Raw genomic sequence first — 11,064 nt, 5'->3', positions numbered from 1 at the left:
GCCATTAGGATTAAATAAATATTAATTTCTAGAAACAATCCAAATAAATCGTGTTAAAGTAAATGACCTTCCTGCTCAAATTAAATCCTGAAACACAATATAGAAAGAAAGTTACTAACAAAACAAAGTTTTCTGGTTTTTAACAAATAATTGAGGTTTTTCTGACCTGAAACAAGTTAAGGTTTAGCCTCATTTAACTTCAGACAGGAAGAAAAAAATGTGCAACATTTTCCACATTCAGGTTTTTAATCAAACATTTATTATAAAACTGTGCAGCTTTAATGTCAAGCTCTTTCAAGGACTCTGTTCAGAAATCAAGAACTTTCCAAACCTTGAAAACCTGAAAACACCTCATTTAAATGCAAGTATTTTCAGGACTTCAGTCACCAGTACGGACCCTGAAAATCAACCGAAGGGCCACAAACAGCCCCCGGGCCTCAGTTTGGACACCATTGCTATAAATGTTTACAACCCAAAAATAAACTAAATAAAGAAACAACTTCACATATTGCTACTATTTCCAAATACCGTTTGTTTGACGAGAATGTCCCCAAAAGAACAGAGAAAACATTCAGTTCAGTGTTGCTATTGAAACACTCATTAAACAAACTGCACGCACGCACGCGCGCGCGCACGCACACACACACACACACACACACACACACACACACACACACACACACACACACACACACACACACACACACACACACACACACACACACACACACACACACACACACTGACATGAAGGCTGCAGAAACAAAGCCAAGCGTTCCCATCTGGTGAGTCATGCAAAGCGTCCTCATGCATGCCTGAGCCTCGGGATCCGATCAGCAGCTAACGAAACGAGCTTCAGAGCGGCGCTGCGCTGCGCGGCGCGGACCAGGACGGCGCTGTGCTGCGCGGCGCGGCGCGGAGCAGGACGGCGCTGTGCTGCGCGGCGCGGACCAGGACGGCGCTGTGCTGCGCGGCGCGGCGCGGAGCAGGACGGCGCTGTGCTGCGCGGCGCGGAGCAGGAAAACGCTCAGAGAAGACGGAGTGAAAAGACAAGTTTCTTCAGGCGCAGTCATGCCTGCCGCAGCCCTCAAGCTGCCGGCGGCGGGCGAGTTCAAACACGTTTGGGAAGTTTGCAGACACACAGAAACGAGGAGAGATGACCTATTTTCTACAGAGTCAAAAACACAGCTTCACTTTTCCAGCTGGAGGTTAAACTCAGTATCTTCACACTTCAACTTTGAATCTGAAATCCAAAAAGTTCTTTCATCGGTTCACTAAAATCAGATTTATTTTGCTGATTAGCCCAAATAATAATGTTTATTTGGCTGTTTACGTCTCCGATCGTTCATGAAAAGACTTTTCCAGAATCAACTTTTCAGATTTCAGTCAGTTTTTAATTATAAAAGCTGAAGTGAACTCTGAACTATTTACAGTTATACAATGGGAAGAACTGAAGGACATAAAGAAGAAAAAAATGGAAGAAAAGATTAGAAAGTAAGGATAGAAATTAGTAAAAGAAAAATAGAAAAGAAAGAAGGAAAGACAACAAAAAAGACAGAGACAAAATGAAAAGAAATCCCAGAAAGAAAGAGATAAAGAAAGAAGGATAGGAAAAAAAAGAACAAAGAAAGAAAAAAGGAAAAAAGAAAGGAGGAAAGTAAATGAGAAAGAGGCAGAAAGGAAACAGAAAATGAGAGAAAGAAAAACAAAAATTGAAAGAAAAAAGAAAAGGGACAGAAAGAGAAAGGAAAAAAGGACAGAAGGAAAAAGTACAAAAAACAAAAGGTCAAGACAGAAGGAAAGCAAGAAAAAAGAAGAAAGCGAGTAAATAAAGAAAGTAGAACAGGAAAAGAAGAAAGAACATAATGAGAAAATAAAGCTAGAACATAAAGAGAAGTAGAAAAAAGGGAAGGGAGGATAAAAGAAAAAGAAAAAAGAACAGAAGAAAGGTATGTTGGACATAAGAAAAGATAGAAATCCAGAAGAAACGACAGTAGAAAAAGAAATGAATGAAATAATGAAAGAATAAGGCAAGAAGAAACGGAAGAGAAATGCTTAAAATCAGCTTTATTCGGATTAACAGAAGTTTATGGTTTAAAAGCAAAAAAATGAAAAATATTTACGTAGAACAGGGAAGTCGACAAAATCAAACGCTGCGATTTTCAGCAATAAAATAATAATCTGATTCTTTATATTTCATTCAAACTTCATGTTTCCTCGCTCAGAGTCGAGGATAAAGAATTCACCCCAGTCAGCCATAGATGATTATTTCACAGCGTTTACATTATGAAACCAAATTAAAATCACCTCTAATAACTAACAGATTTAATAAAAACACAGGAACATTAATGACTCCGCTTCTCTTCCACTAAAAGTCTTAGTGATGTGAAATCCTGAGGATTTCTGATCGTTTTGTTTCTCTGAACAGAAATGGTGAAAAATATTCTGACATTACTGGATCCTACGACTTAAACTGGTGCTTAACAAAACTTCATCAATATTCCCCGTCATATTAATTCATTTTATTAATACATTCACTGTAAAAACACTGATATTCAACATGTGTGAGTTGGTTTAAATACGGTGCAAACTTTAAAAAAAAACTGTAAAGTTGAGGAGGGAAATGTAAATGTTGCCGTTTAAGATTGGGATTTGAGGTGAATCTCTACCGTGATGTTCTGATCTGGTGGCGTTTCCTGCAGGAGGAAATGAACCGCTCAGGGTTGTGGGTGAGGCGTCTCCAGTCAGATTTTCTTCAGGCTTTCTTCAGACCACGCCTCGTCCGCGTAAACAGGCGTTAGGTTTCAGAGCGTGACGGTGTGTTTGCAGTTCAGAGCCGAGGATCTCTGAGGATCAGCGGCCGGTTGAGCCGGTATTTAATCTCTACTTGTACAGACAACAACAGGAACACAAATGGTTTAATCTCTTCTGTGAGATGGACGAATGATTATTTTTAATTGCCCAAATTATCTTGTTTTGAGAGTCGTGAATAAAATAGGTTTGTTTTTTGTCTACCAGGGGGGAGTGTTGGGGGAAGTGTTGGACCTAAATCCACATGAGATTAACCTATTATGCTCTCTTGGGCTGGACAAAACATGTTCATTAAATGCTTTGGACAAAATAATTCTTAGAAAATTTGATTTTAGTCTGATCAGTTCAGGATGAGCTGTTTTAGGGCCTCCTGTCCCTTTAAACCCAAACAAGCTTCTGCTGGCCACACCCCCCAACTCAATGTTTACACTCGCGCATAAAAATGGTTGCAGATAGATGCGCTATTATGCAATCATATATCTTTGAAAAGCAGAAGTGGAGCCTCCTGCACAACCAACAAGAATTAGAGCGAGTGGTTTCTGGATGGTAAGTCAACAATAAAACACTTGTCCTATCCAGCAGCCATTTTACAGAAGTAAAACCAGCTGACCAAAGGTGATGGAGCTCAGTTTGGGTTGCTAGGTAACGGGCTGGGTTCAGGTTGGTTGCTAGGTAACGGGCTGAGTTCCACTGATTTGTGATGTTACATTTGGGAGGTTTTTTGAAACTGCTCATTTTCCAGACACTATTTTTTTCTTTGTTTGTTCTGTAATATATTGTTTTTTTCTTCCTTTCATTAATGTAATGTCCCACACCATGTATTTTCTATTAAATACATTTCTACATAAAAAAATAAATAAATAAAAAAAAAACAGAACCAGCTGTATGTTTATTTTTTAAGTGCTTGGGCTGTTTTTAGAAGCAGCAGAAACCCAAATGGAAATACAAAAAACATGCAAAATATGAATTTTGCATGAAAGATCCCCTTTAAAGCCTTGTTAATGCAAGCAGAGGCTGTGTGATCCAGCCTGAGTGAGAACAAACACCAGCAGCCCAACAAGGCGATGCAACAAGCTGCGAGCGCGACAGAAGCAGGCCGATCCAAACCACATGAAAACCCGGCAGGCTGGGGAACGGGACCGGGTCCGGGTCGGTCTTACCTGGGTCAGTCCTCCCCCTCCTCTGGCGTGATCTCTGTCTCTTTATGCACCACTACTTTGGTCACTGACATGTCAGGGTGCTGCTCTTTGGCTTCCTTTATGGCCTGAGCCAGAGCCTGAGTACGGGAGGGTGCAGTGGCAGCAGAGGAGCACCAGGGGGAGACAGAGAACGGGGAAGAGCGGTTGCATTGTCAGTCACCTTACAGTCAGATCTGCCATTAATCCAGAACGCAGTCACACGTTCACATCATGTCACAGCTTGAAAAGCTAAACTTGATATCAAAGCTGAATCAAAAAGTTAATTGATTCAAAAATTACATCAAAAAAAGTATTGATTTCTATTCATTCTGATGATTATGGATTACACTGATTAAAAACAAAACTCAGTTAATTAACTAGTGAATTTTACACAAAATCAATTTAAAAAATGATTTTTACCAAAGAAATCTTGTTATGGCAGCAGAAACAAGATTAAGCCCAGGTGGATTTATAAACATCTGTGATGCTTCCAACTGTGTTTCTTTTAGGGTGAATTAGTTTCTTCACATTTTTTAAGAAAGAGAGACACAACTAGGCCTGTCACGATAACAATTTTTTCTGAGTGATTAATTGTCCAAAAAATTATTGTGATAAATGATAATATTGTTTCAAGACCTTTTGACACAAATTTAATGGAAATGACATAATAATGCATGTGATTTCCTGCCATAGATAGATACACTTTATTTTCAAAAGAACACATAACACTGGAACTGATAAACTAAATAAAAAAAACAACCAAAAACAAAAATAAAATGGATTCTCAGTCTCCATTAACAAAAACCATACTTGAATAAAAACTAAACATAAAGCGAAAGTGGAAATAAATACTGCATTCAACCAAAAGAGTTCAGATTATGAAGTCTGTATACTATATTGCCCTTCAGTAATCACTAGATTTAAATAGAGAAGATGGGCACATCCCACTACCTGATGCACTTGTTCACACTACACGATTTTTTTTCCCGTAAGAGAATCTAAGATTCTCGCTGGTGATTTCGTAACCGATCATCCTGCAGTGTGTGGTATGTTACGGTAGATCGTCGTGGCCGCTCCGATCTAAATCTGGGTTTTCCCCATCTGGGAGTTTAACGCAGCCTGTCGAATGTGACAGGTAGCCAATCGGAAAGCGCGGATTCTCCTCCGTGCTTTCTGAGGGCAAATTACGGAGGGGAATATGGCGCAACACAAAGTCCAGCGGACATTGGTGATGATAAGTGGTATCATTAATGTTTATTCAACATTTAGTGCAAAGAATATAGAAATGACAAGGAGAGGAGTTGGAGCCAAATTGCTACCGCAGTTGATGAACCCCGTAACTTTTCAGCTGTTCCTCGTTAACATGACATAAATATGTTATAATGATTTTCATTGAGTCAGGACTTTATGCTGACTCTAGTCACATGCATCACAGGTAGATTCTAGTAAAGCATTGATTAATGCCTGGTTTTAAAATGAGTTAACTGGACTTGTAGCCATTATTTTGTGCCCATGTGGCTGGACATCACACAGCACAACGAACCCGACCGCACCGTTATACCCAGGATTTCTGTCGGCTAATGTGTCTCTCAGGTTTTGAAAATGGACCAACAACTCGTGTCCTGTGCGCTGGACATTACACTAAGGAAATGAAGAAGGGAGGGTCAGTGGAGAGCACCAGAGCTGAGCCTTTTTTATTCAGTCTCATCAATAGAAAGAAAAAAAGGCAGGAAGAGTCGATAAAGACGAGAATTAAAATGAGGTCGATAGGTTTAATTCATTGTGCGATTAATTGATTTATCGTTTATCGCGACAGGCCTAGACACAAGGAAGGAAGAAAGGTAGAAAAAGAGGACATTAGGGAGGAAGGAAGGATATAAAATAATAGGATGAACACAAGGGAAGGACACAAGGAAGGAAATGGAAAATTGACCCAGATGGATGGAGAACAGTAAAAAAACAGAAGAGCGAAGAACAAGGATGGAAGGACAGAAGGAAAGGAAGACAAGGAAGGGAAAAAGGGAACAAAGATAAAGGAAGAAGAAAGGAAGAGTGCAAAAAACAGACATAAGGAGGTAGGACACAAAGATGAGACAGAAGGAAGGAAAGGCAAGGGAAGAAAGTGTAAGGGCACAAAAAAAGGAAAGAATGACGGCAGGAGGAAGGAAGGATAAATGAAGGAAAACAGGGAGTAAGAAAAAAAACAAAAACAAATGAAGGACAGAAAAAGAAAGAAAGAAAGACTGGATAAAAACTATAAGGAAAAACAAAGGAAATGAGATGAGGAAGGAGGCAACCTTTGACATTTGGAAAGGAAATAAAATCTGGGAAAATATATTTTTCCATAATAATAATAATTATTTTTTTGTTGTCTTGTAGCTATTCAGACCTGGAAACTAGTGAAATTAAACCCCAGACTGAATAGAAACCTTGTTTTTTCTCCTCAAACCTCCAAGTTAAAACAGAAAGTTGGAACTTCAAATTACGCAAAAAAACCTTTTGTTCATATGTCAGAGTAGTTAGATTTTACCGAATCATCAAAATATCAGTGTGATTACCAACATGTTAACTACTGACTATATAAGTGTCACACCATGATTCCTAACAAGATGGCTTCCTTATAAAGAAGATTTAACCTTCCAATAGGAAAATACATTTCTAATCTGAATTTATCCTCCATGTCCTGCAGCCGTGAGCCATAATCCTGGAAAAAAACCACTGAAATAAACACCTGAAACAAATCTCTGAGTGTACACAACAAAAAAGTTTCACTCTTTGAATTTAATTTCTGACATTTATTAACTTTCCAGAGGTAATACGGAAGAAAAGAGACAGACCTCGTCGTGGTCAATGTCTGCATCTCCGGTGATGACGATCCGCTTCTCAATTCGAGTCTCTGAGATTCCTCCTTTCACCGTCTGACCAACAGAAAACAAGAAAAACTGCATCAAAACAGCTTTAATAAACACAGAAGGTAAGTTTTAGCTCAAAAACATCCATAAAAAGAGACCAGAGTTCCCAGGAGAAATCTCAACTGGCTGCAGAAACTTTAAACAAATGTTCTGGAGAAACGATTTGATTTTGGGTTTGGCAGGCGGAGGTAAAGAGATGCCCTCTGACCTTTGTGATGTGTGTGGTTGTGGTGGTGCTGGTGGTTTCCGAGGTGATGGTCTGAGCGCTCAGCAGCACCCCGGGGTCTGCGTCTCCATTCGTGTCAACCTGTTGGACAAAAAAAAAAAAAAAAAAAATCCAAAAAAATAAAAACTCAGACTAATTTAAGAAAAAAAATTCCCCAATTATAATAACTGTTTAAAGTATAAAACATAAGATCATTAAGTCTGTGAACCGTTAGGAATAATAAATATTCATTACACTGAAACAATCCAAACAAATCACGTTGAGGTAAATCACCTTCCTGCTCAAATTAGATGCTTATAACACAAAATACAAAGAAAGTTACAAAAAATTTAAAAATGTTCTTGCTACGTTTTCGTAGCATTTAGAAAATAGAAATATTTTTTGGTCCTTCAAATTTACCTAAAACAAAATAAGTTTAGTCTGATTTAACTCCAGACTGTGAGATAAAAAAAGTGAACTAAAAGAATTGAAACTAACTTAAAAATATATAAAATATACAATTCACCATTATGTGATATCATTAATTATTGTTATTCATAGTCTTGTGATAATATTCTAGTTAAATTAATATATAACAACTTTTATGCTATGAAATATCCCCTAAATACCTGACTGGTCCGAGAACAAAACACTAATTTAAAAAAAACAAAAAAACAATTTAAACAACACTGTCTAACGTATAAAATATACACCGACTTTTATTTCAATTACGCAGATCAATAAGTAATTTATTTGGATTTGTTTGTTAGGGTAACTGACCTTTTAGCACCAATTAATTGCTTAAACACAAAATACAAAGAAAGTTACAAAAATAAAAATCCCTAAAAAACATTATCTCAATTTCTGGAATTTAAGAAATAGAAATAATTTAATGATTCTAACTGGCCTAAAACAAGAAAAGTTTACTCTGATTTAATTTCAAACTGTGGGAAACAAAATGAGTGTGTCTTTTTATTAGGTGTATTAAAATATCTGGTTTAAATAATGTTTTCCTAATTTAAGCTTTTAATCAAACATTAGATTAAACTTTGTAACAAAACTGTGCTGTTTGAACATCAAGCACTTTCCAAACCTGTTAACGTCTCACATTGGAAATTAAACAAAGCCAAAGAAATTACAGACTAATAAACTGAATTCAGTGTTCAGGTTCTCCTGATAAACCAGCTTAGCATCGACTGAATGTCACATAAAAGGCTGCAGAGGCGGCCGCGCCTCTTCATCAGCCTGACCGACGCACGCGGCGCTCCAGTTGGGCCAGAGCGATGAGGCGGACATGATGTCACCAAGGGCCCAGTGGAAACATCCTGTAGCTTTAAGATCGCTGCTATTGATCGTAAAGAGCCCAGCTGTGGAAAGTATGGCGCTCTGACTGGAAACGGCCAGACGGACCATAAACGACTGAATCTATCTAACAGACTCGATCATCCCAGAAGCTTAAAGGACTCATCCAAAGAACCATGACTGAACGCTGCAGCGAAAACAGGCAGCTCGTGTGTTTGGTTCCCTTTTTTCTGGTCAATCAGTCGAACATTTTCTCTCCAGGACAGATCAGCAGCGTTTAGATTTACCTCGGCGGACTCGTAGGTGATGGTTTTTGTCTCTGTGTGGACCACAGGCACGTCTTTGGCAGCGACATCCACTCCGTCAGGAGCCTGAAGCATAAAAAAGAAACATAGAAAATAAAAAAATAGCATCTAAAAATCATCTGGGATCCAGCGTTCCTACACATCCTAGTGTCCAAACTGAACAGTTTTCCAGACTCAAATTCCCATAGTTCTCCGACCATTTAGGTAAAATTTTAAAGTATAAACTCTAATATTCACAAATTATGAGACATTTTTATTGAGGTCAGGCTGTAAGTACAAAACCTGCAAAATCCAGAGAAGAGAAAGAAGGAAAGAAGAAACAAGTAAATACTGAAAGAAACAAGTGGTAAAAGGAAGTAAAGAAGTAAAGGAAACCAGTAAAGCAAACTAAAGGAAACACAGAAACACATAATGAAGGAAAAAACTACAGAAAATAAGTAATAAAAGGAACAAAAGGAACAAAGGAAACAAATAATGAAGAAAAGAACTGAAAGAAAGAAGAAAACAACTGATGTAAGGAAAGAAACAAGTAATGAAGGGAAGAACTAGAGGAAGGAAGGAAACCACTTGAGAAAAGGAAACGAGCAAGTGAGCAGGAAAGGAATGAAGTCAGAAACGTAGCAAGTCAGAAGGAGAAAAGTAAAAATTACTTCCGTCTTTCCAAGTAAGAAAAGACAGAAGAAAACAAAACAAGCAACTAAGTAATGAAGGAAACAAAGCAGGAAGGAAGTAAAAAAAAGGGAAAGAGAAATTTAAAAAAGGAAGTAAAAAGGAGAAAAGAAAGGAAGTAAAGGAGAGACAGTTGGATGATAGATGCAACATTTTAAAAAATATTTGACACTTTTTTTTGCCCTTTCTGTGAGAAAAAAAAATCACACACACATCACACATCCTAAAGGAAATAAACAAGTGTTCACTCCATCATCTCCATTCGTTTTAAAGCAGCCTCCCCTCTAACGCACATGACATCAAATTAGGATAAATAAGCTCCACATGTAAGCCGAAGACGGAGACCGAGCAAATGAAATCTCCAAACAAGCAGGCAGTCATGCATTTCTCCCTAATCCAGTGAAGACGAGGCTGCAGACGAGCCAAAATCACAAGGTTTCCATTAACTTCCTGCACCACAGTCACATTACAGGCCCTCTGATCTGAGCAGATGCACAACGGGCAGATGCCATGAGTCGATTAGTGGTAACTGGTCAGACTGGGTCAACTGGAGAGGATGACAGTCGGAAAGTTGCTTCACTCACTGGATCCTCTTCCTAGTGGAGTAACACAAAACGCCTGGCAGGATTTACGGAATATTCTTTGATTTTGCATCCTGTGTGGTTCAGTAATTAAATATACAACTGTTTTTCCCCCCCTAAAACTCTTTTTACCACAAAGTCGTGTTTTCGTTATTTAACCCTGAACTTTTAATCTCCAGTTTGTTTGCTATCATCTGCATTTTAATTGATGTTTGCAGAAGGGAAACACAGAGCATCTCCTCTAAAACTTAGGTAAAGTCACTCTAAACTTTGTGCAAATGTGCAACTGTAATGACATTTAGATAAATAATACAAACTCTTAACTTCATCTGTAGTAAAAGAAAGACAAGACGTCCGACTGGGCTTTTCCTTTCAGTGATTACATTACGAAACATATTTAAAATGAGGAATAAATTTAGTCAGACGCAGACAGCAGGGGGTTAATTTTGTCCTTCTGTTGTAAACAACAAAAAAAGTATTGGAAATAAACTGATACAGGATGAAATGTTCAACACCATCTTCCCTCAAATCACCTCTCTAAAACTTCAGGGCAACAACAACAAAAGCAAAACTTTGGTGAAGGTTTGACATCTTAAACCTCAGAAACAACTATTAATTTAAAATTAAGAGCTTCATAAATTACAAAAAAAAAAAACCTTAAGAAATTAATAAAATCAAATTAGACTCAAGTCGGGGGTTTATTTTGGCTTGGAATGTGAAGCGATTCCTTTTCTGTGACGGTTCCTCACCTTTAACGTTTTACAATAATCTGTAAGTTTCACCCAACAACAGAATTCAATGTTTTGGTATTTACACACTTTCCCAAAATGAATACGGCGATTTGGGCTCTTTCATTTTAATCCCTGAAACAAGCTACTGGCAGGGAAAATTCAACGTTTGGTAATAAATTTGTCTCTTTTAAAAGGTGCTTCTTCTAAAACCTTCTAAAAATACTCAAAAAGTCAAACATTCCTGCTCTTCCCATCTCACAGTATTCAAACTCAAACAGAAGCATCGGTGTTGGAAATATTTCCAGGCTTGGATTGTTCAAATCTAATAATTGCACAGTCCAGTTTCAAGTCTGTAAAATCGGTTTCGCAA

At 38.0% G+C, this 11,064-nt stretch overlaps 1 protein-coding gene across 14 annotated transcripts in view; it reads right to left on the bottom strand.

Moving 5' to 3' along the window:
- Window positions 1-11,064, bottom strand: part of epb41l3b (erythrocyte membrane protein band 4.1-like 3b) — a 67,427-nt gene that overhangs the window by 1,844 nt on the left and 54,519 nt on the right. For 13 of the 14 annotated variants that reach the window (XM_081598677.1, XM_081598675.1, XM_081598687.1 and 10 more), the window contains 4 exons: window positions 8,696-8,779; window positions 7,110-7,208; window positions 6,827-6,907; window positions 3,972-4,087 (listed from right to left, as the gene is read on the bottom strand). In XM_081598677.1, the coding sequence (XP_081454803.1) occupies window positions 3,977-4,087; window positions 6,827-6,907; window positions 7,110-7,208; window positions 8,696-8,779 (375 nt within the window). In that variant the 3' untranslated portion in view covers window positions 3,972-3,976. The remainder of the gene's footprint in view (window positions 1-3,971; window positions 4,088-6,826; window positions 6,908-7,109; window positions 7,209-8,695; window positions 8,780-11,064) is intronic. The other variant, XM_081598679.1, reaches the window with a different exon arrangement.

Source organism: Poecilia reticulata, chromosome 17 (genome assembly GCF_904066995.2).
Source record: "Poecilia reticulata chromosome 17, P_reticulata-male-v2, whole genome shotgun sequence".
In the NCBI taxonomy this organism is placed as follows: Eukaryota; Metazoa; Chordata; class Actinopteri; order Cyprinodontiformes; family Poeciliidae; genus Poecilia; species Poecilia reticulata.
This window is presented reverse-complemented; position numbering and strand designations above follow the sequence as displayed.